Here is a 26,217-nt window from a genome sequence, read left to right as displayed (position 1 = left end):
ACACACAAAGCAAACTGATAAAGTAAGGTAGCCACTGCTTCTACATATAGTGAGTTAGAAGGCTTTTTTTTCTTTGTCTTTTCTTTCTTTCTTTCTTTCTTTTTTTTTTTTTAGCAGTAAGAATAACTCCATGGTAGCTAGTTTGGCTAAGTCAGTTTCATTCACTCATTATTCAATCAATCAATCAATATTGAGTGTGCCAACTATAAGCCAGACAATGTGTTGGGCTCTATGTAAACAAATCCAACATAGTTTCTGACCTGATAAAGACTATATCCTAATAGACAGATGTCAGGACAGAGAAAAGAACTTTCTCCAAGAGGTATTGACTTTGTATCTACAATAGCATCCCTAATACTCAGTACACATATCTTCCCATTTGGTACTACTTTCTAAATGTTCCCTTTTCCCTATTAAATAGCGAAGCCCCCTTTGTAATTCTGAAAAAGCACCCAAAAGTAAAAGAATTAATTTCATTGATGACCAGAGCACAACAAATACATCTCAGAGCTTGAATAGCTGACACATCAAACTAAAAGGTATTCACCAAATTTCTTTTTCTTTTTCTGGATGCTCAATCATTATTTTTTTTAATTTCAACTTTAAAATTGTGTGTAAAGCTCTCATTAAATAGAAAATACTTTTTTCCTAATCAAGAATACATATGTATATATGTTTATATGTATATGTAACTGAATAACTTTGCTGTACAACTGAAATTAACACAATATTGTAAGTCAACTATACTTCAGTTTTTAAAATTGGACAAAAAACTCTTCAGAAATTTGGTTCCTTCTCTTTGCAACTTTTCATTCTCAAAGAAAAAGAACAGGTGAATGTGGCATGATTCTGACTCTTGGAAAATATTCTGTAACTATATAGTGCAAAAAGAAACTCAAATATTGATCTGCAAAAGAAAATTCAATAAAAATATATTTTTAAAAATGTTCCATGAAGCTTACAGAAAACAGGAGAAAGAAAGCAAACACTCAACGTTTGTAGACTGAAACATCTGGCTGCTGATGTGAAAAGGCTTTAGGACAAGAGTCATAAAATATAGTCAGCCTCTCTCTCCTCCCCACCAGGGCATACAACTTTAAAACAACATAAAGAGTGGCTTAATTTTTACTTTCCTTCATCTTTAATCTCTCCGTATGCCAAATAAATACATAAATTAATAACAAAGAGAGAGAAAGGGAAAGCCTCTTTGGACTATGAACAAAAGCAATTTTCAGGCAAATGCAGATTTTATAAAAACTGGTGAATACAGCTGATAAGAAAAGCTATAGGCTGCCCAAGGCTTGAATTGGGAAGTACATAAAGTAATAAGCTCTGCTTGCCCTGAAAATGGAAAAGAGAGACATTTTTAATGTATCACAAATTCTGTGAAAAGTTTGGCACTCATGGGACTTCCATTTGCATTCAACTTTTGCTCTCATTTTTTTTTTCATAAGGTTGAAATCCACAAAACTAAAAGCTCTTGGCTTTATATTATACTTTTTTAAAGGGCAAACATCTTAATGTTTAAAAGAGAAAACACAAGATTTTTTCAATCAATATTTTAGATTATGGCTTCTTTTAGAATCCAAGAAATCAGGATTTCCATTTACATTTTTGCAATGTATCCAAGTTGAATTTAACTCACAAAAAAGTTAGGTGACTTTGACCTCAGCATTCTACTTTATATACGTGCCTGGATACAGATTAGAAGATTCTGATTATGTTATAAGCAAAGTCTCAAGTATTTTAAATTACACGGTTTCAATTACTCTCAGATATTGTCTTAATTATTCATTTTCTCCAAAAATTGATTTTGTAAATCTTCTTTGTAAGTCATATAAAGACTTCTTTATGAGTCATGATTATTTAAAAAGCTATTCTGCTTAAAAGTAGAGGGAAAGGTAAGCAGAAGCAAAATTTTGAAGAATTCTGTTTGTATTGTCTATTCTGACCTTGAGATGTTAAATGAAGGAGACTTGGAGCTGCTGGACTTAAGAAAAGTGCCTAAATCCACGCAGTCTTTAACATAGTGGAATATTTCAATGTTCTCTGCTATAAGGGTATTAATTATCATGGATTGCAACCTGCTTTGTTCCCTAGATTTTTAGCTGAAGGTCATTCCTGGTTTTAGAGATTAAAATCTGGGCAAAAGTATAGGGAAGAATTACTCTGAACATTTTAAATATTGGAAGAGAAGATTCCACCCTTAATCTCCTTATTAGCATCTTCTTGCCACAAGGGTAAGTTACAGGTACTACTTTCTGTATTATAATCTAATATAAGATATTAGACTGAAAATGAACATATCCCATATTATGACCACTTGGGTTCAATAATGACGTGTAAATTACAATGCTCAGTATATCTTTGAAAATCTAATTATAATGTATGGTGTTTTAGTCTAGCAATAAGAAGGAAAAAGCTTAGCCTACAGATTTTCTTCGTATACTTATAACCAAATTTCTACCCCAGATGCACACTTAGCATGTTGCTATTTCTCAGTAATTTTTCTTTTCAGTCATTTGCTTGGTTATGGATGTATTCGTGGGATGGTGGCCAAGTCGTACACGGGGAACTGCTTTTGTGTGTATTCTTTCCTCTATCCAGACTGCTTTCCCTCAGGATCTTATTAATACATCAGAACTCAGTTTAAATGTTGCTTGACCAATGCCATCTAAATAGATCCTTCCCCATTATTCTCTAGCCTCCTGTCATGTTTATTGTTTTCAGAGCCCAGCATATTTTTAACTAATCTAAAATCTTAATTATAAATTACATCACCTGTCCCCAAGCAACCAATTCACAAACCCCATCTTGTGCCACTCTTCCCCGGGATCACATTTTCACACTGACTTTCTTGATGCTCCCAGGATGCACGTGTGAAGGCCCTTCTCCAGAGCACATTCTTCCAGATACCTGCAAAGTTTGCTTCCTCACTTTTGTCAGGTCTCTTCTCCAGTGTCACCAACTCAGAAGAAAGGGCCTTCCTTGACTATCATATTTCAAATAGCGGTCCCTGTTACTCTACTTGATCTAGTCTTGGTTTTTCTCACTAGCACTTATCGTTGTAATGGATGTGTTCAGTGTGTGAGTCTCTCATTAGGGTGTAAACTCCATTAGATTTTATCTGCTTTGTTCGTTAGGACTGCCACATTGCTTAAAACAGTGCTTGCCATAAGGCTGGCACTCAGTACTTACTAGTTGAATGAATGAATGAATTCCTTACTTACTGCGTTTCCCCCACTTGACTCTTAAGGACCATAAAAGCAGAAACTTTGTCTCTGATATTCCTGTAGCATCTTGTATATAGTTGGTGATAAATGAATATTTATTGAATGAATGAATGAATGGTTTGCATGAGTGTGTATCTGTGTGTTTAATCTCCCTCCTGCCCCCTGTAGGCTCTAATTACCATGAAGACTGTGATTATGTCTATTTAACTCACCAGTGTATACCAGTCCCACAGTAGGGTCTGACTTGTAGTAGGCACTGAACAAGTAAATGACGAATCCCAAAGATGGGGCCAGAGTGAACAGGAACCTGCTCTCACCATAGCCACCCAGAGGCCTCCACAGGCTTAGTCTGACGTCTTAATGGCAGACAGAAAAGAGTTTAGGATACACACAGAGAACTGAAAACTTAAAGCCACTCATGTTTGTCCTTTCAGAGCCCAGGCTGGTTCCAGCAAAGGCTTGCTTCCCAGACAAGACCTAAGAAGCTAGTGCAGACTTCTGAGTTTCTTACTTTCAGATAGTATCTTGAATTCTGAGAGAAGTCCATCCTAATTTCGATCCATAATTTTCATTTGTTTGCTTAAAATCTCTGCCCTGAGGATTCTGGATGAATCAGTTTATAATGCCAAAAGGTATCAAACAAGAAAAATTGATTTTAGCATAAAATTTACCACTAAGTAGTAGAGTACCCTTGAAAACACCTATCACTGCTTCATTCATGTTTTTCGTTTGAAAGATGAAGACTCTAGAAAAGAACCAGCAGAATACATATGGATTCAGGTTTGCTTGATGAGATGCTCTTGGGAGTCTTTATTCAGCATCTTCTTCCCTTTCTCTCCTTTGCCCACCTGGCCCCACCCATGCTGGTTAATCATCACAGCTTAGTGAGCTATGGTTCCCATGGGAATCCTTCAAGCACATGGGGGGAAAAAAGGTTAAGAACTCCTGGCTTATGTCCTCCCTGCCATTCTCCTCAGGGCCCAAATGATGTGAGTCTATGAGCCGTAACTCAGTTCACTATGAAATCCCCATATTTTAACAGCGCTTAAGTTATTGCAGTCCTTAGTTCACTTACACTCGTTTACATTCATTTTTGATGTTCTACTGTGATCAGGGACTATAGCGGGCACTGAGAATACAAAGAAGAGTTTGGGAATGGCTTCTTCCCTCAAGGAGCTCTGTTCAATAAAGACATAGCTGGAACAGAGTTCGAGAAATGCTTTGATGAGGCATACGCAGTAGGTGACCTCAGAGCACACCTGGAAGAGGTGGGAAAGGAGGTGATCTGGAAAACCTCCCAGTAGGTGACTGGAAACTGAGTCCTAATTTTAATTCATTGATTTATAGACAGTTAAAGCTGCACAGTGGCAGAATTATTTAATCCAAACTCCTTATGTGGCACGCAGGAAAACTGATGCTGGAAGGGACTAACCAGCTCATCCAGAGTGATCATCAGAATCACATCTAGGAGCCAGGTAAGTACTACTGGGCTCTCTCTTTTAAGAAGTTTTTATTTTTTGTAGGAAATTTTTCATCAGTTTATTTCATCAATTTAATGATGAAATTAATCAATTAATCATATTTTACAAATGTGGGGAGAAAATTGTTTATATGTATTGATTTTATGCACAGTAATGATGCCAATCACCCACAGACTGGGCAGTGAGCTGCTGGTGAATTTATTCTGATACATCCCCAGTCCCACCCAACTTGCCTCTTGAGCTAACTCCATACACCCAATTACAACTGGGAAGGACAGGTACAGTCTGGCTGTGAACAAGAAAAAAACTTTAAGGATAGATCTTAGTCGGATTACATTTCCTCTCCACAACTGAGCCAGGCATTTAAGAGCTAAGGCAAGACCCCCAAAGTGAAATATTTTCAGTGCTAGTGGTATCTAAAATTGCTCAGGTATGCAATTTTCTTGGAGTTCGTATTCTCTCCTAATGTAGTCGTTTTACTTGGGATGTTTAAAGACTGGGATTTAGTAATAGGACAATATAAGAGCTCATTACATTAAAACAGAAATACTTGGGAAATCCACAATTTCTAATGGCTTGCCATCTGTTCGGTTCTTAGAAGCAATGGATTTATCCTGCTTAGTGCAGATGATGATATTGGGGTGAAATCGTGGATTATGCAATAGATTTCTGACCTGTTTAAACTACTGTTACTAATTTACTAGTTTGCAAACTGTTATTTCCCAACATAAAATCAATTACTTTATTTTATTTTTATTTTTCAACTCACCCCAAGTAAGGTTGCTATAGGCACCACAGAACATCTGTTCGGCGCCAACAGATTGCGTTAAAGTCACCCACAATCTCCAAATTAAAAACCTCACTGAGTTTTCCCTGTTTTTTTTTTTCCACTATACTCGCAGCAGGATGCTCTTTTGCCTTGCCCCATAGTCCACTTTAATCCGCTAGAAAGAATATTTTTAGAGGCACATTGGACTAAATCATTTTCATCTAAGTACACAATTTCCAAATGGCCGCCCAGGGTCCTAAATCCTGCCGCTGCAGACCAGGACAAGCAGGTGTCCTCCGCTGCAGAGTCGTGGGACTCCAGTGCATCCATAATTGGACGTCGGAAGCCAGAAAGCAAACTGGAACACACAAGGACAGGTATAACCCCCGCACGGGTGCACAGGAGAGGGCCGCGATCATAGGGGAGGATTCCATCCTTCGGCTTGGGGAGGTCCTTGGAAGGAAGCAAACACTGCTCCCCCAGTCAAGTCAGCGAGCAGGACGCCCCGGGTCGCAGGTCAGAAGTTGAATTTCAACCCAGCCTGCGTTGCGTCCCAACGATTTCCGCAGCCCGGGAACCACGGCGCACTGGCTGGGAGAGAACGAGGGCTGGCTGGGGCAGGAGAAACTGTGAGTTGCGACTGCCAGAGAGCTGCCGGCGGCGGGGGCAGACGCGACTCCCGCCGCCTTCGGAGCGCAAAGCCGGGTAGAGCGGGCTCCGCGGCCCCGACGCTGCGCCCCTGGCCCCGGGCGCGGCTGCCCGCACTCCGCGTTGCCCTTTCGGCCGAGGGCAGCTCCCCGCCACGGCAGCCCAGCCGCCGTGCGCCGGGGCATGGGCCAGCCCCGGGTACGCCTTGCCCGCCCCGGGCGGTTGCCAGGGCATCCGCAGCCGGACCGACCCTCGCCCTTCGGCGCCAGGACAAACTTCCTTCCTCCCGGCCCCCGGGCGCGCTTGCTGGCAGGCAGCTCCGTCTCCAGGCTTCCCCAGTCTCTGGCTGCAGGCGCCCTCGCCCTGCACGGCGAGCTTCCTCCCTGCCCCTCTCCAACCCCCGAGCCCCGGGAGGGCGCCTAGCGGTCCCCGCGCCTCCGCTCCAACAAAGCCGGCGGCCGGGAGGCGATCCTGCGAGGGGCTGGGAGTGGCGGCGGGGGCGCCGGAGCCCGGCGCAGGCACCCCTGGGCCGGGCGAGTACAGCGCGAAGGGGCAGCGGGGACGTGGCGGGCAGAGAAAGGGGAAGAAAGTATCCTGCTCTCGGCGCGAAAGGCGTCTTCGCTCGTCCTCGTTGCCCTGCTCCCCCTGCCCGAGCGCGTACGGCGGCCCCGGTGGGAGTTGGCCGGGGCAGAGGGGGAGGCAGAGGGGACGCAGTGGCCTGGAGGGCGAGCCGCTCCCTTACCTCTGTCCAGAGTGAGCGGCTGGACCACTGTCAATGTCGCCATGTCTGCCGTGGGAGCCGAAGTGACGCTCGGCTTCAGCATCAGCAACCGCTTGTAGTGAGAAAAAGAGGAGGAGATTGGGGGCGGGGGTGGAAAGGGAAGACGGAAAGGAGGGGGAGGTGGGGGGAAGGAGGGAAGGTGGTGGTGGTGGAGGAGAAGAAAGCTTGGGTGGGTTGGCAGCCAGATGGAGACGCAACTGTTCCGCGGCGGGCAGACCTTCAGATGCGGCGTGAAGCTGAGCAGGTATCCAAGAGCGAATGCACCGCCGGCTCTGAGAAGGAAGGCTCTGCCCTAGAACTTTGCTATTCCACCCCAAGGAGCGCTGGATGGGTATAGCTGGTGTGTTGCTTTCTTTCAACTTTCCACTCAAATAAAATGGTCAGAGTATACGTATGTCTGGGGGAAGGGAGACAAATAAAAGGGGATACGGGAGCGAGAGATGAAGAGATGGTTTTTTTTTTTCTTTTCAGATAAAGGGTATTGGTCAACCCAGTAATCCCATCCCCTAGAGAGAAAATGCTTCTAGTTCAGAAATGTTGGGATTTAATTGCAGTTGCTGTTAATTTCTGTTAAAGTTTATTTTGGAATGTTGACTTGTAACTGTACACAAGATAACTGACTTAAGGCCAAGGTTCCATCACTAGGTCTCCAGTAAGAACTTGGGTATATTGCCTAGAAAATAACTTTCCTTAAAAGCAAACTTCTTAAAAATGGCTTTAAATTAAAAATCACAAAGAGAAAAAGAATAAATAAATAAATAAATAAATAAATAAACAAACAAACATAAAGAGAAGTTTCTATCACCAAGTTTGAAAAACATGTCCCTAGCACTTTTCCAGGTTGATAGATACAGTCAGTGGTTACTCAGAGTTGCCACTTACTGATTAACATATGTGACAGAAATTGAAGGAGGCCACTGCCTGACTTAAGGGATTCAGTACAGTCCCTGCTTTCCAGTAGCCTGAATCTGCTGAGATGATATTAAAAGGGTGACTTCAGAGTCAGTTGATCAAGGTGCAGTTACTAGACTCTTCAGATATTGGCTGAGACCCCTTCACCCCAACAGACTGCTTTCACTATCTTGCCACTGTAGGGACTCTCATTTCTTGATCAGGAAATTAAGAAGCATATAGAAATCTTATATAAGCAGAATGATGATGACTTTGGGTTTGGGACTGGAAATGACAAAGCTTCCTCCATCCCCTTCCCCTTCCCTATGACAGAGCAGAATTATTTTGGCTAGCAATATACTCTTAAAGACAAACACTGTTTTACAGAAATATATTTGCATATAATCTATGTCATTGTCTTCTGGTTACCATATGGATGCTTTCTGAAGATCTTTTCCATCTCATGGTTTACATTTGAAAAAACAAACAAAGATTTCACCAATGATTTGAGAAAGTCAAAAATGACTGGCCGAACACCCTAACAGACCATAAAGACATACCTAAAATAATAACTCAATATTTTCATTTAGTGTTTTAGAAAGAACCCCGATCTTGAAATTCAAGTCTTAGTTATGTGCTCTTCAGAAATCATTCTCTCACCAATTCCCCAGTTTCTTCATCTGTCAAACAAGGGCATTCATAATTTTCAATCTCATTGAGTGTCTTTAAAATATGAGAACTAATTCTACCCTGCAATCTTACCGAGTTTTGTGAGGGTCTGATGAGATCATGCACATGCATGTGCTTTTATATGAATACAGGTGTATTCATATTACAAACACACATCCCATCCAAAGATAAATGTAGCATGGCCTTTTTTCTGGATAGTGCTCAGTACAAGTTGGGAGACAAATAATGAACAGGCCATGAGAATATGAGCAAGGTCTGAGCAAGACTAAGAGCGGTAAGTGCTCTAAGCACCGTAGAAAGGAAGTGCTGTGGGAGTGAGGAAGAAGCCACAATTCTGGTTGATTATAGTTATTCACATCCCCTAAATTAAACAACAGGGAGAAGTTGAATTGTGCACAATAACAGCAGAGTATGTGCCAAGGTTTTGCACAAACTATCAAACCTCATTCAGTATTTGAGGATAAAAAGAACATACAAATCTCTTGGCCACTAATGTAGTTCTTAACAACATACTTTGTTATGAATATGTATTGGAGTGATTTGATTCATAAATCTAAAAGCCATGATTTCAACACAAATCCCAGGTAGTGAGGTCCGTGAAGGTACGGTTTTTGTCTTTTTGTCTCCTGGTGTATCCCCAGCACCAAACATTTAATAGCATGTTTCTGGACTTACGCTTTGAGCTCCCTAATCGAAAATCTACTCTACCATTCTCCCTCTGTGTTAACTCCCTTTGTGTTGTAGGGTTTTTGTAAGGATTGAGAGAGAAAGCACAAATCACTACATATTCATCAGTTATTATTTCTAGTAGTGGTAAGTTCCATGTCTTTAGCTTATGTCTGTACAGGTGTAGAAAAGGAGTAATAATACATTACCTGTTCAATTTTTTAAAATGAAGTATGAATAACAAACTACTGTCTCTCCAAATACATTTGTGAATTTCTACTTGAGACATGCAAAAACATAAGAAAATGTCCTTAATCTCTTCTTTTGCTTTGGTAGATATGACTATCCTTATGTCTCTTGAATAACAGCCTGAACTCCTGTACCAACCACAATGTTTCATCAAGGTCAATATACTTGATCTATTCATATGTATGTTGCTTTGCTGATCGTGTATCAGTCAGAGAATTGTTAAAAACACCTGTTATTATACTTGTAGCTATTTGGTTACACAACCAATGCAATTTTTCATTAAATGATATATAGTAATTTAGTCTTGGTACCTTTGTTTTTAAAAGAATTCATTAATTCAGTAAATACTTACAGAGCAATTTATATGTGCTAGGCTTGGTGCTAGATTGGTTTCTCTTGTTACCCATTTTATAGATATGTAAATTGAGACTCAAAAAGTTTAAGCAACTGGCTTAAAAATAGTAGCACCTGTATTCAAGAGCCCCTGTACTTTCACCTAAGAGACATACCTCATTTTGTGTTACTCAAGATTTAGTGATTTCAGGCCTTTTATTTCAGAGTTCCATATATATATCCTTTATCTTTTTTTATGCTTGAGATATACTTGAAGAGAGAAACGCATGGAAGAAACTTAGGTCAAAGGAGAAAAAAAACTATGATACTGTGTCCATTTTATATAAATACAGGTTAATATTAAAATGACTACCTACTTTGAATGTAAAATCTGTTCTTCTTAAAAATTTCATTTGAAATTACGTTAAGGTCTGTTTCACTTAATTGAATCTTTGTGAATTATATGACAAAAATCAAGAGAAGGTTTGCATAAAGCATTAGCATACCAAGAAAATGTGTTTAGTTAGATTATAAGTGGAGTATAATAAGTAGTTTCATATGAGGAAAATAGCACCTTCAAACTGGAATTCTTTCAGCCTTGGGTGTTAGAAATTATTTTTGACTGATTCAAGGTATCACGTTATCTTCTTTAATTCTCACAGCTTTGTCAAAATAGCACTAGATTAAAATGAAGTTCCACCCTATATTTTGAAATATAAATGTGGGTTTTCTGAATAATCATAGAGACTCTTACTATGTTAATTTTATTCTTAGATTTTTTTTTAAACCTAGTGACAAACACATCCATGGTAAAATATCTGAGTATCTTAGACTTGTTTTGGTAATTAATTATTTGTCTGTTCATTCAACAAATACTGTGCTTCCTGTATCCCAGACGCTGTTCTAGGCACTAGAATATTGCCGTGAACAAGAAAAAGCCCTGTTCTTACTTGGCTTATAGTCCACACGAGAGAGAAAGACAATAAACAAACTGACAAACAAGAAAGAGATCATTTAGTGACTAAGTGTTGTGCAAAGAATGAATAATTTGAGGACTGAATTGAGTCTAGAATAATGCCAGGATTACAAAAGACAGAGATAAGGGAAAAGGGCATTCTGAGAAGCAGGAGAGCAAAGCCAGGGATGGGAGAGCAGACACGGTGGGTGTTTGGGCAAAATAGGCAGTTCAATTTGGAGCACAGGAAAAACAAGCCTAAAGAGGGCCATTGAGAGTCAGGCTGTGAAAGATAATGTAATTAACAGAAATGTAATGAACCTTTTATGAATTGCTCTGCACACATCACACAATGAAATGGACAAAGACGATCTAGGCTAAGAAGAAAACATTGTGTCGTAGCATCTACGTTCAAAATTACTAACATCAGAATGAAATGAAGACTTACCAATTCAGAGTTGGATGTTAGAAAATTGAAGATGAACTAAAAACATAAAATGTCAATTTTAATTATTTTTTATTACTTTCAAAATAAATTTCTGAAAAATTTGAGAGAAAGAAATCTGAAATCTGAATAATGAATCCTCACTTGAAGGGTCTTATTTGCATTTTTTTTACATTACCAGTTATCATGCAAACAGTAAGTATAATAATTAACGTTTGCTATAGTTCTGCCATAGGCAATTGCACATATAATAAGTGCAAAGTCTTTCTGGTACTAGAGTGTTTTATTTATGCTGATTTAACTAATAGAATGTAAAATGATGTTTTTGTTTCACTTTGAAATGAACACTTTTCTATTTTCACAGTTGGAAGTTATGATTGATCTTTATAGAATGAAATTTTAAATTCAAAGCTTATGATTTTCTTCTTTTTCTTTATGCACTCCAACCTCATATTTACACCATTGGGGAAGCCTGATAAAAACAAGAGAGGCAAGATAAAATGATTTTTTAAAGTGGTACTGGGCTCATCTCTTTCTCACGTCTACTCAGGAGATATTTCTGAACTTTTAAAACCCACAAACTTTAATGGTTTTTACATTAAATATTTTTATTACCATTGCATCTTAAAAATTTTAGTATAATCAATTTTAAGTCTGCAATTATATCTTTTCCAACAAGTATTTGTGGTGCACCTGCTGTATGCCAGGCAAGGTTCTATGTTCAGTGGTAAACATGGAGGGAGCGCCTTTTCTATAGAGCTTAGTTTTTATGAAGGGAGACAGACAAAACACAAATAATAAATCAGGTAATCTTAGGTAGTGGTAAGAACCTCCAACAGTGATATACCAAAGCTGTTCACACTGTTATGTGAGACCCAACTATGTGCATCTTGCCCCAGCATCACTTTTAGTGACATCACGTTGTTATCTTCGGATTGGCTATGGTGGGAGTATTTACACGATGGGTACTGGCAAATACTACATATGAAAGTTTTATTTTTCCTCTGAAAAGCCAGTTGTTGAATATTTACCAGCATATCACAAAGTCCACAAAGAAAATAAAATAGGAAGTTGTGATGAAATATGCAGCAGCGAGCAAGCAACATTAGAACGGTCAGAAAATAAGTCACATTGTATTTGATAGAAACTTTGTTTTTTCAAATAAGAAAACTACACTGTATTTGTTGGAGTACTGACTAGGACGCTGGACCTGGGATGGAATTAGAAGAAGTAGGAAACAGTCATATTATTTTTGAGGAGTTTACAAAACATTTTGAGAAGGAGATAGAAGCATCAATGAAAAGGCATAGAATGAATTACACAATGATGTATCACAAGAATGATGCTGTAAATCTGTATGTGTTAAAAGCATACAAAATAAAAGGAAAGTCTAGAGTCTGTGAATGCTTTCTGGAGATAGTTTACATTCACTTTTAGAGGAAACTGGAGAGAGATTTTCTTTTCTGCACGTAGATAACAAAATGTCACACCTCTGAGCAGAAAGCTACTCTTTGCAATTTTGAATCAAAAGATTGCTAACCAAATGGACCAAGATCTTCTAAGAGATTTCATGAGAAACTAAAGAAAAGGAAGGACATGATTATTATAATTGGGTGCCTATGTTGCTAAGAAATCTTTTCATGGTAAAGTGAGAACTCTGTTACCTTGATCCTTGAGAAGCACACTAATGATGGTCAAGGGTTATTTGTTTTAGACTTTAGCTTCATTTAAAATATGATTTAAATGGCTTTCTCCTGAAAAGCACCTTAATTCCTGACTTTCATTTTTTCCCCTTAATCCAGGCCAACTTATTTATTTCTCTCGAATTCTGGTACTGTGGAATTAATTAAGGATGTTAGGGAGACACAGATGAAAAGGCCTTCAAATTCTTCCCAGATTGTGACACAGTAGAGTAATTGAGGCACTAACAGAATTTACTGTAGGTGTGCTGAGGGCCATACAGCCAGTAATTAGCAAGTTTGGGAGCAAAATACATCATTCGCATGGACAGCACATTCAGAAGAGAGTTATAAACTCTTGTTTTTATCCTCTAGTGCTCTAATTTAAAGCAAAAATTACTACTAGCTTAATTGGTTTGCATTTCAATATGATCTTTCTGGGCCCAACCTGAAGCATAAAGTATCTTAAAGCATAAAGTATCTTTTCAATAGGAACAAATTATGCTCTTCTAAACTCAGTGCCTCACTCTCAGCACCTCTGCCTCCCCTGATTTTCTGGTCCTAGATGAACCCCTATCTCCTTGCCAATGTAAGTAGATCTCTCTGATGCTTATAATCGTATTGTGCTGTTCCCTGAGTCTACAGCTGTGCAAGGTAGATCTGCTTCCTGAAATATAGTGTCTCCAAGAAATTTCCTCTTTAAAAGATTTCCTAATTTTAATTCTTGCTTTACTTGCATAATAAACCCAATGATGTCTTTATTTTACTTGCATAATAAACCCAATGATGTCTTTATTTTGGCCTCAAAGGTTTAACTAGAATAAATTAGGAAAAAAAAAAACCCAAGACAACACAACATTGTAGATCAACTCTACTTCAATAATAAATAAATGAATAAATAAATAAATAGGAGAGAACCCAAGGAAAATGAAAAAGGTTGTAATTCTAAGTATCTTCAGGTTCCTGTCACCTGGAATTCTGCATTGATCAGCAGTGGCAAAACAAGCCAAATCAAAGTAGTCTCAAATAAACGGAGAAAAGGAAACAAATCTGTGCCATTTTTAATCTGGGACAAGCAAGTCAACTATTCTATTAAATCTTTTCTCCAGTTTACACATTTTCTTTTTAATGGGGAATCTTGTTTTGAAATTTTAAGTGTAAGACAATGCACAGGGAAAACGATTCTCAGTGGGTATTACAAAAGCTCATTCACCAGAAGTAACCAATGTTAACCAGGGATTTTTTTTTAAACTTTTTTTTTTAAATTGAGTTATAGTCAGTTTACCATGTTGTGTCAATTTCCAGTGTTGAGTACAATTTTTCAGTTATACATGAACATACATACATTCATTGTAACATTCTTTTTCACTGTGAACCAGGGATTTTTTTATTTGGTGTTGTCGCTCAGAAAGTGTATATATACATATACATGTGTATACACACACATACACACATGTTCACATATTTTTTTAAAAACTCACACAGCATTATACTATACACCTTGATTATTTTATCTAGTGATACAATCACTTCATATCAATATATTTTATACATAATCCTTTTTCAAAACACTGTTGAAATCATCTCTTACAGATGAACTCTCAGGTTGTTTCTAGGTTTCTGCTGTCTCAAACACTGTTAAGAATGAAAATCTTTCTTGTTTATATCATCTTTATGAGCATGAATTCCACTCAGTTATGGCTCTGTGCTGTATAATCCAGTGTTACAGTGGCCATTTGCCATTTTCAATGACATGCTTTCAGATTATAACACCTGTGACCGTTTAATTCCTGCTTCATTTATGCATCCTCTCATATGCCAGTTGATACCTCTCATCTATTGAAATGTCATATTTAATTGAATTTCTAAAACTTAAGATGCCAAAATTTTAAAAATTAGTTGCCACAGATTGATTACTATTTCTTTTTCTATTTAACATATGTGATATGATGATGCACTGTCCAATGATCTGGTAAATTGCTGATGATGACCACAACTTTCAACTAAGAAGCTAACAGTGTATTTGTCTAAAGCAAGTTAAAAGTTAAGAGCCTTAAAAAATCCACTTTCAGATATTTGTTTTATTGAAGATTTTATTTCTACCAAACGAAGAGACAGGAACACAATGAAAACACAAAATGTTTATTTTTCAAAAAAAGTGATGCATCGATTTACTAATTGGAGAGAACTCTAAGTAAAATTTAAAATGAGAAATACTATTTTTTCATTAAGTGTTGTCACTAGTTAGTAGTCAAAAGAATATTTAAATCTTAGGGCATGTAGCGCTCTCTACTGGTCATATCTTTACTGCAACTACACTCAGTCTCAAATCTGTATTCACATCAAGTCATAAAAATCATCTCTATCCCAAAAGACTACTAGTATTTGTATTTTAATTTCTGCTTGGTTTTTACTTTTAACAGTGTGTGTGCGTGTGTGTGTGCATGCACACAAATGTTCATTTTGGAATTTCTATGCTGAAGCCAGTTTTGAACTCTGCAAATGAATTGTTAGCATATATTATAACAATTAAGTGATAAAGAGATCAAAAAGATGGATATAGAGTTTTAATGAAAGGCATAATGTTTCTCTGTACCGTTAATAGGCAGTGGCTGCATCCAAGGTGCTTGCCTCCTCTGACCCCTGGAGAAGGCAGGTGAAGTCCTCCCGGGGGATACTGGATGGCTGTGCATACTCAGCAGTGCACAGGGGTCCGGGACCACCGTCATGAGCTCCTTTCCTCTCTCTCTCTATGACTTCTTCCTGTACCACTCCTCAAGTATTAAAAAAATCATCTTACTGGTGCTTTTTTTGAAAGCTTAGGAGGAAATTTTATTACTAGTAGTGAGGAAAGCCATTTGCGTCAGAAGTGTGTGTGTGTTTGTGTGTGTGTGTCAGACAGTGAGATAGAGAGAGAGAGAGAAAATACATTCATTCATTCATTCTATCGTTTCATTTCAAGTGGCTACTGTGCACCAAGCACTGTGCTAAGCACTGAAGATAAAGCAGTATACAAGACCACCAGCACCCTACTGGAATTGCTGGTGTTGGTAGAAATATTTCTCAATTAAAATAATTATAAATGCTGTTAAGGAAAATACATGGTACAATGGGCACCTGTAACCTAAACCAGTCTGGGGGATTCAGAAATGACTTCTCAAAAATGGAACATTTATGATGTGCTTAAGAAGAGACTTGAGCATGTTTAAATACTAGCCGAGATGGAGGGTTGAAGAAACAGGAGAAGCAATGATAGATGGCATATGGGTACCAAAAAAGAGAGAGGGAACCAGAGGCATCTGGGGAAAAGCTGGCGGGATAGGACATGGTGAGAGGAAGATAATTCCTTCCGTGGAGCCAGAAGATGAGAGCATGGACACCGTTGCAGATCAGTTTGTAGAATGCAAGAGGAGACTGAGGGAGTTACCACTGGAAGGCTTATTATTTCAGTGATGTAGGCAGCAAGGCTGTCTGCTAAGACTCAGAGTGGGTCTGAGAAGAGCAGAGAGTATTAGCAATAGCTATTTCACAGAGTTGATAAAAGTGGGCTAAGGTCCAGGGTTAGTCAGTCCTGGAGGGGTTTTCTACTGAGTTGATTGATACTGTCTCAGTCACATAAGTTCTTCTGCTTTCAAGTCCTTTAAATGTCTAACTGTGGACTCTGTGAATGACTTTGTGAAGTACTCTCTTTAATACTGTTTACAATAAATCATAACACTCTATAGTCTAGCTATTGTTTCTTCTTAAAGCACAGAATTGATTTAGGAAAGTTACCATTTCCATCATAACTGCCTGACTGAGTGAACACAGATGATACACTCATGACTCCTGGAAACTTCCTGGCCAGGATTTTTCAGTATGGCCATCATTTGTCAAAAGCAATACACATTAACCCTATATTTATTACTGACATTTTTGTAAATAATCTTAGGCCTCCTAAAATATTTTTTGAAGCTGATTTCTATTTTTTATGACTATTTGATATTAGTCAGTAAAATACCCACACATGCTGTTACTGTATTTGGTTCAAATAGAGAGAAAACAACTTAATTCTAACAAAAAGACAGCACTGATATTGACATAAGTATTACTGAACATGTTGCACTCACCCAAATGTGTTCCTCCAGAGTAAAAATAAAATATAATGATATTTTTGAGCCATAAAGGATGTTAAAGAACAAAAATTGAACCAGCAGTGGAAAACGAGATCCAGAGAGATTATATCAACTGCCCAACTTTTCCCAGCTAGTGAGGAATGGGGCTCAGACTCAAACTCAAGTGACAATCAGTTTAGCGCTTTTTATATTACACTAGGTTATAACACTAGATTGTTAACTTCATGAGCAGAGAGACAATGTTTGGTTTGCAAACTATATACCCTATATCCATTGCTTGCCATAAAAACAATGCTCAATAAACATTAGCGAATGAAAGAATGAGTAAAAGAATCATTTTTTTTCCTACAAGATAAACTTCATTTAAATGCATTTTAAAGTGAAAAATTAGTTCAACTATATTTATTGATTGCTTAATTTGGTACAAGATATTTGTTCTACTATGTTCTATGGAGATTTACAAGAAAAGGGTAGATAAAATGTGGCCCTTGCTCTACAGGAACATATAGCAGTCATAATTATCTCCAGAAAAAGGTAGGGTTTGGTAAATGACACAACGTTAAAATATACGAACAAAGGATTACATGGAACATGAAAGGCATTGTGCTAGGCAGAGATGGCTTTTATGCTAGGTCCTTAAAAACATGAGGGTTTTTTTAGATGGAGGTAGAATTGAACGGACATTTCAGCTGAACTGAACGGAACGTATGAAGTCAAGAAGCAATGGCATGTTTGTTCTTATTGAAACAGTTCACTTGACTGGAACATGGAAGACATGAAGGAAGTAGCAAAATATTAAGATCAGAAAGAAGCTGATAGGGAAGGGGAATGTAAGGGGCTTTGGGAGTTAAAGAATTTATTCAGAAGTTTAAGGAGTTTAGAATTTATTCAGAAGACTATTAAAAGAGTTTAGAATTTATTCAAAAGGCCATTAAAGCTTTCTGAGCAAGAAGGTGAAATGAGGTTCTTCCTGAAATAGTGTATTAAAATTTATTACAGAAAAATGATTACAAGTTCTAAATAGATTTAATAACAGGAAGTCAAAATTATCCCTATCAGCTGATGATGTTCTAGTCATGTATGAAGAGAACAGATTCACTCTGAGGTCACACTGATAGGTCTTCACACCAAACTATGGCTTGGTTGTTTGGCTGGATAATAGTCAATGCCAATTTCTTCATCATCCATAATGGAAGATATGAAAAAAATTACTTTTTTGAGGATTTTGATTCTGGCTACAGAAGTATTGCTAGTATACAAAGGAAATTATGTGGTGGCCTAAGTCTGAAATTCTGAGGACTCAGTTTTCTTAACACCTCACAGCTTTCCTAAAATGTCACTGTATATATATCCTCAAATAACTCTCTGCTCTTTTGTGAACTCTACTAACTGCAGTAGCTTATCTTATCTCTAGGTAGTATAAAAAGAACAATGAAATAATGCGGGAGAAAGATGAGAGGTTTTGTTATGGACAGGATATAACAAAAATACTGCTACTATATCAAGAATAAGGTGTTCATTAGGGGAGGTTTTAAGGAATGAGTGAGGAAACCTCTTCATTCCAAGATAAGTTTTGAAATAATGATAATATGTTCATTTAGTCAAAATGTTTTGAAGAAAATGAACTAGATGAGGACAGAGAGGGGCTACAGAGATTAAAACGGAGGTGCCTACACTGTGTCATTTATGCCAGTTCTAATTACTATTAACACCAGTTTTAAAATTAGAGGCAAAGCCTGGAGAAAAAACTAGAACATGTTACTGAGCCTGTGGAAATTATATTATCAGATGAGAGGAATCTTCTCTACTTACTTCAAGCCTTTTTTTGGACAACTTTCCCGCCCTAGATTTTTAGCACCATGTCAGTATTAGTCCATAGTGATTGCCATTTTTATTCAGGCTAGTGGTCATGTAAGACAAATTTTCGTATGTGTGTAAGACATATTTAAAGCATAGACATGAGATTTTTATCTTTCATTTTCATAGGGGATGTATATAAATGTTACAGCTCTTGGCATAAAGTATCTGCATTTGATGTCAGTGGACCTTTCACATCAGGAGAGAAGATAAAATATTTAGGGACTAGAAGAGATGGTAAATGAGCAAGTTAACACTTTTGTGTTATGTGCAGCTCATAATTGTAGCTCTGTGAAGAGCTCCCACTGAGCCAATGGGAGGTGTGGGTGGAGGTTAGAGCCAGGTTAATTGTTGTATTCAGCATCATTCAGGAGAAAAAGTGGAGATAAAATTGCAGCATTTATATTTCTGCCCTTCAATTTTCCTTCATCTCTATACTTGTATTTTCTTTGCTTGTTATTATTTATATCCTACGTCTGAATTTTTTCCTCCCTTGACTCCTTGGGTTATTGAAGAGATACAGTCCATAAAGTTGACTTTTGAGGCATTTTAAAAACAAAGAAAATGCCATTCATCTACACATTTTTAATACAGAGTTGGAAATATAGTTCCTTAGAAAATATTGCCAGGTAATCTGATGGAAAAATAGATTTTTTGAGGAAAGAGGTATTTTACTAGATGTCTCCCCGGCATGCTAGGGACTGTGTACACCATCAGTGCTAAGCCTGCAGGTAATTTTAATTATCATCCGACAGGTCGTTTTTCTTTTTTAGTAGTTTTCTAGTCCTTTGGGATCCACCAACTCAATGACTGACTAGTTTCTTCTATGTCAGGAAAGAACCTCTGACTTCAAATATGCAGCTTCAATAATTTGGCTTTCATATTCTCTGAGTCCTCATCTTCACACTGTGATTTAGATCTGGGTTATAGTATAATCACGTATCAAGAATACCACTGCCTAACAACCACCAACCCTGGGGAGAAATTCTCCTCAAATTTGAGACTTTAAATTCCTATCCACATTTTTTCACTACTTCGTTAATTTAAAAGTTAACATTCATGCAAGTTAAAGAATGCCTGTATTTTGCTTCTCGTCTTCTTAAGTACCCTTTTATTCATCTTCTTACTCTTCAAATCTTCCACTTCTGTGTTTGTTTTTATGTTCATCTCTTTTACCAATATTAATACTGCCTTTCCAAATTTTTTGAGACATTCCATTGATAAATTTGGAAGCATTTACACAAATCCTGAGGGAACTGAAGGTAGCAAAAAGACATATAAAACAACTCTCTGTAGACTGTAAGTTGTCAAGCTTATTAAATGCAAAAATCCCTTTTAAAGAGGAAATAAACAAAACTTACTTTTCTTTTGTGTCTTTGCCTTTCAAAGAGAGCTCTGGAAAACAACTTTCTATCAGGCCACACGTATTATTGCATAGTTTAGTGAAACAAACAGTCCAACTAAATTTGCAAGCTTTGGTCATCTTTTGTATGTATAAAATGATCATTACCTTGCTTACCTCACAATCTAAGTTTTTTTTGACAGAAAAAGCCTATTTTGATTTTAAAAATCACTTAAATTATCTTTTATATTTTACAAACCTGAGTGTATTCTATGGTAGAAAGACATCTTTGTTTCAGAGGCTTATTGGTGATTTTTATATTTCTTTTAACTGTATAGAGAAAATGGGTCATATATTCATTTTCCTGGATATACAAAATAAAAGTTAATTATAAAATTTAAACAAATATGTTAAGGTGTTTTTCTAACACTTGGCAATACCTCCATCAGGTGAGCTCTTCTCAGATGGGCATTACCTTATTGCATAGAGGGACTATAGCTGTGTTTCTTCCAGAATGTGGTGTAGGTTGAATTAGTTCATCTTATTGGCTTGGAATCTCTGCTTCCCACAGGATTCATTTAATAATATTCTGGATTTAGAAGTTTTCACTTGGATACAATAGCATTTGGGCATCAAATTCGTCTAATTCTATTTGTATCAGTGGAACATTTTGGAAGTTAAAATCCAGGAATTTTTTTAAGAGAATTTTAAATGTAGAAATGTAAAAATAGAATATAGACAACTGTAATTAGTCCCCCAGCTGGATAACAGATGGACATTTTTAGACCTAAACACATTACTTCTATTATCCAGCAGTAAAAGAAAGTATGATGATGATAAACAAATGCATTTACCAAGTTCAGATGAGTCTTATCATCCTTATCTTGTACCAGAATTTTACCTGTTAGAGTTCTAAAATATAAATATGAAGACATAATTCCACAAAATCAAAATTTTTCTATGGTTTCAGGCAAAAGATCGAGTTCCTTTTATTAGCACTGGGCATGCTTCTAAGAGGTAAGCCAATACTGAGAAAAGTGGAACCTCCTTATTCTTTTAAAGGGCATAAGCTGAACATGGACAAGACCATGTTTTAGTTTCATTTTATTTTGTTTTGTTTTGTTTACACACCTAACACATAGTAATGAATGAATAATGAATAGACGGAAAGAAAGACAGGAAAGAGAAAAGGGACCAATGAATGAAGGAATGAATGAAGAGTGATTAAAACTTGTCTGAAGAGGTAACACTGCTAATAAAAATACATTTCTGTGTATTTATTTTATATCTTGAATGTCATATACTAACTGCAATACAGTAAGCAGACTAGTGTTACCTAAGAACTTCTGAACCCTAATGAATAGATAACGTATCTGTAGCTAGCAATCCCAGCACCCTGTTAGGGGGGGCTGGCTTCTACTTGCATTGCATTTGCTTCACAGGCTGCCTGTGATTTTGCAAATTACACTGAGATTGCTTCTTCCCTGGGTTAAGTCCTAAGTCAGCTAGTAAGGCAACAATCACCCTTGAAAAACCCCTTCTATCATCTCTAAAACTTGGTTTGGGGTTATACCCTTCTATAGCAATTCTTTAGCACATTAAATTTGAGGAGTACTGTGCCAAACTTGAGACAAAACAAAGTGGAAATCCTCCAGAGTGAGTGACTCAGTGCTTGGAGAGAGAATGGCTTGGAGATCGAGTCCCTGCTGTGAAATCAGCCTGCTGAGTTTGAATCCTAGATGCAACGATTAGAACCTGTGTGACCTTGGCTAAATGGCAATAGCTCTTGCTCTGTTTCCACATCTGTAAAATTGGATTATAATTGTACCTATGGAATAGGTTGTGAAGATTGAATGAGATAATCTGTGTAAGCCGTTTGAAACAGTGCCTGGCATGCACTAAGATTATTTGCTCTACTTCCTGACTTTACGACAATCATAAAATTCCTAATAGAGAACAAATGATGGATGAGAATTATAAAATGTTTCTGTTTGCCTGAAGGATTTACTCTATTCTGTTTTAATAAATCAGCCTCTGTAAACTTAATGAATATAAATAAATTGTCTCCTGGGAGACAGTAACAAGATGAAGTGTCACTGGCACACAGTAGGCAATGCTTACTGGATTTTAATCTAAATCTTGCATGTGAGCAGATGGACATGGCATCCTATTCTTGGAAAAGATATGGAAATGACCTTGACTCCTTACATCTTTCTTTCCAGACTGTCAGTACCTTCTGAGGCCTCACTGAATAGGAATCAGTCTCATGCTTTTGGGCATTAAATGCAAATTAAATGAGGGTTAGGTTCCATCTCCCATTCAAAAGTTGTGTTCCTATAATGTGACTCTACTGTATTAAGACCTACTAGTTCACTCCTGCATAATTTTTTTTTTTGGCTTCTTGGCCAAAAAGCCTCCCTTATCATTATACCTGGTCAAGTTTCAATCACACATTCCAAAGAAATGCTTTCTCTAGGTGCTCTGCCTTTAAAGCCTCTGGTTCCGTTATCTACTCTGCACTTCCCTGCCTAACACACACACACCCCTTCTGTAGCTGCAGTTCCTTAAACTCCTACACCTTTTTCACCATCACCTCCATTGAGCTTTTGTCTGGTAGAGTCATCACATATGGGGGTGTCCCTGCCTCTCTGTGTATAAGGGCAACTTGTATCCTTTGCTACTGAAACATGGTGGCAAGTGTGTTCCTTGCATACCATAGTCTGAATATCTCATTCATTCAACCAGTATTAATTCAGTATTGAAGCATACCAGCTATTGTATGATGCACTTAAGATACTAGCAGGTGAAGAAGATACACTGATCTCTTGGCACCTCTGAGCTGGGAGGGAAGAATGAAGATTCTATGAAAGAAAATTTGCTGTAATATATGCCACCAATGTAAAGCTGAAGCTGACGTTCTTTTGTAGGATAGCAAGGTCAGAATCCACCCTGCGTAAGTATGAATTACCTGTGAGCATTCAGACAGATGCACTATTTGTATATAAGTGACAAGTATAGTCATTAGAAAAATAATCATTTTTCCCTGCTCTACTTTTCATCTGTGAAGGAGAGAAGGTCCAAAAGAGTTTGACATTTTTCTCATTCTAACAGGTATGGTTTCGAGATGAGTATTTCTTTCTTATTTTAAATTGGAAAGTGAGGAAAACACTGTTTCCTAGACACTGCACTTCATATTTAAGTAGAGGTTATTATTTTTCCATCACTTTTCCTCATGCATACCGAAGCCAAGTTCTTAAGATACAAAACTGTTGGCCAAATCTGATGTCAATAATTTATAAACATCTGGAATTTTTATAATGTCGCAACAGTGTTGCTTTTTTCCCAATGCTTTTTATTGCTATGATATAAATTAAGATTCTATAATAGCAGATATAATGATAGTTACAGTGATTGAGGGCCCATTTATGTGGCAGGTACACCCAGAGTCCTAACTAACACTTTTTTAAAAATTAATCTTTCCTGAATCTCTAGGAAGAAGATATTATTATTCTTTATTTACAGATAAGAAAATCAATACACAGAGAAATTAAGGAATATATCCACTCTCCCTCATGAACCTAATTTCAAAGCTCATCTTTTTTCACTCTGCCCTACTCTGACTTCTCAAAAAACTACATTTAAAGGCCCACCATGGACCATATCAGCCTTTCATCCACTGTTCAAAAACGAATTCACCTATCACCATCCCAGTCTGTTTCTTGTTGATAGTTCTGATGCTAGTATTAAGGCTGGCAATTATTTATATGCCAGCGGGTTACCTGGCCAAGAGGATTTAAATTCATATGAACACATCTTAAAATAAAACTCTAATGTGGACAAAGCAGATAGAGACACTATAAGTTGTATAAGACAATGAGAATTAATGAGGAGATTGTTTTATTTGATGCTGCAGTATTATTTCGTGTATTCCTTGCAAAAAAAACCTAACACACTCAAAATGTTTTTTTCAGCTTTTCTTACAAATGTACATAATTGGTCCTAAGAATTGCCTGGTGGCTTGAATGTACCACATATATAAAGAGAAAGGTTTTTTGTTTTCTTACATTTAGATCTCTTTTCTTTACCCAAATAAACATTGCCCATCTCTAGATTCTCTTGAAAAACCTTCAGGCATTCTCAAAGCACAGAACCAATGCCTTAAAAACTATATGCATTTTGCATTTGGCTATTTCAATTACTGAGAGTGGCTCCCCTTAGTTTTTGCTCTGTCTTTATGCTTTGTTCTGTTACCCCAAAGCCTTTGAAAAGTCTAGAAGTTTGGGAAACAGCAAAGGACCAGATGCTTTAATCTTCTTAGCTGGCTACTTCTATCTTAATAACATTGCTTGCCTCGTTTCAAAGTAACTTTTGACATATTTATGTTCCCTAATACGATAGCTTTAAGCCAGTGTAAAGCAGGGGCATACAGATAATGTCTCCAAGATGTTCTCTGCAACCATTTCCTCATAGAATCCTCGACTCCAGATCTCTCCTACTTTACTTTTTGCATTCTTTTTAAAATTTGTAATCTGTAACTTCAGTATTGATATGAATGCACTGAATGGGTTTTCCCAAAATTCAAATGTTGAAATTCTAAACCCGAGTGTGATGGCTTTTGGATGTGGGACATTTGCGAAGTGATTAGGTCACGAGAATGGAGTCCTCATGAATGAGATCAGTGCCCTTATAAAGGAGATCCTAGATGGCTCCCTTGCCTCTTCCACTTTGTGAGGACACAGGGAGAAGATGGCCATCTGAGAACCAGGAAATGGGCCCTCACCACCCACAGAATCTGCCAGCACCTTGATCTTGGATTCCCAGACTCCAAGACTGTGGGAAATATATTTCTGTTTTTATAGGTCACCTACTCTATGGTATTCTGTGATAGCAGCATTCATGAACTAAGGCAATTATGAAACTTTATCACCACATCAAAAAAAGTTAACAGAAAACCTTCTAACTTGTATCCAAAGTGATTATCTTCCTTCCTATAAACATCAAACATTGAAAATTATCATTTCATCCTTTTTTTTTTTTTTGGTAAGATTCTTGTTGAGCTACAATTCACATGCCATAAAATTTACCCATTTGACGTATACAATTAAGTATATTCACAAAGTTATACAGCCATCTCTGCTATGTAATTTTAGAATATTTTCATCACCCTAAAAGGAAACATCATACCTGGTAGCATTCACCCCTCGTTCCCACTTACCCCAAGCCCTAGCAACCACTACTCTTCTACCTTTCTAGATATCCCATTCTGGACATTTAATCTAAATGGAATGATATGCTACATGCCTTTTGTGTCTGATTTTGTTCACTTACCATGATGTTTCATGGTTCATCCATGTGGTAGCATATATCAGTACTTAATTCCTTTTTATTGACAAACACTATTCCCTTGTGTGTGTGTGTGTGTGTGTGTGTGTGTATACCTTATTGTTTGTTCATTCCTCACTTAATGGATATTTGGGGTTTTTCCCCCACTGTTTTACTATTATAAATAACACTTCTATGAACATTCAGGTATGCATTTTGGTGTGGAAATAGGTTTTCACTTCTCTTGGGCATATACCTGGGAGTAGAATTTCTGGGATCCTATGGTAAATCTATGGTTTACGAGTTTAGGAACTCTCAAACAGTTTTCCAAAGAGGCTGCAACACTTTACAACCCCACCAGCAAAGTTGTTTGTTGAGTGACTTTCTTGGACTAATTTAGTCTGTGTTCTTCATTGTAGGCAGCCAATGAATTCTCTTCTCAGTTAACTTAGTGATCAGCTAATGATTAGATTTTCTTAACGGCCCTGAACTGGTAAGTCTCCCAGTCTTGCTGAAGGGCTCTGTTTGTATGTTAGGGTATGCACTCAATGCTCCAGCACACAGTTGAAACCCTGCCTTAGTCTTTGCTTCCTACTGAGGCAGAGCATCAACATCAGCTAAAGGTGAGAGATACAAATTTTTGGGTATAAAATATGCACAGCCCTGCATACGAGCATCACCTTCTAGATTTGCAGGAATAACATCCCCCAATGAACATCTCACTCCCCCATTTCTCCTTTTGAGATTTTCAGTCAACTTCT

The 26,217-nt window shown here is 37.6% G+C and overlaps 1 protein-coding gene and 1 long non-coding RNA gene across 8 annotated transcripts in view; one reads left to right on the top strand and one right to left on the bottom strand.

The window, feature by feature from the left end:
* Positions 1 to 26,217, bottom strand: part of LIN7A (lin-7 homolog A, crumbs cell polarity complex component) — a 207,073-nt gene that overhangs the window by 109,042 nt on the left and 71,814 nt on the right. Inside the window, exon 1 of one of the 5 annotated variants that reach the window (XM_072973339.1) lies at positions 6,874 to 7,486. The exons of 2 other annotated variants lie outside the window; for them this stretch is intronic. In XM_072973339.1, the coding sequence (XP_072829440.1) occupies positions 6,874 to 6,955 (82 nt within the window). In that variant the 5' untranslated portion in view covers positions 6,956 to 7,486. Of the gene's footprint in view, positions 1 to 6,873; positions 7,487 to 26,217 lie in introns of those variants that run through there. 2 more of the 5 variants (XM_072973337.1, XM_031683305.2) reach the window with 2 other exon arrangements.
* On the top strand, positions 6,004 to 15,637 carry LOC140700239 (uncharacterized). 3 transcript variants are annotated; one of them, XR_012078600.1, is made up of 5 exons: positions 6,004 to 6,112; positions 6,884 to 6,970; positions 7,128 to 7,252; positions 9,496 to 9,563; positions 15,426 to 15,637. It is a non-coding gene; the product is annotated as an uncharacterized lncRNA (long non-coding RNA). The 3 variants fall into 3 exon arrangements; XR_012078599.1 differs by lacking the exon at positions 6,004 to 6,112 and adding an exon at positions 6,694 to 6,788; XR_012078598.1 differs by lacking the exon at positions 6,004 to 6,112 and having other exon boundaries at positions 6,801 to 6,970.

This window comes from Vicugna pacos, chromosome 12, assembly GCF_048564905.1.
Source record: "Vicugna pacos chromosome 12, VicPac4, whole genome shotgun sequence".
NCBI lineage: Eukaryota > Metazoa > Chordata > Mammalia > Artiodactyla > Camelidae > Vicugna > Vicugna pacos.
The sequence above is the reverse complement of the archived record's forward strand: the minus strand, read 5'-3'. Positions and strand labels throughout refer to the sequence as shown.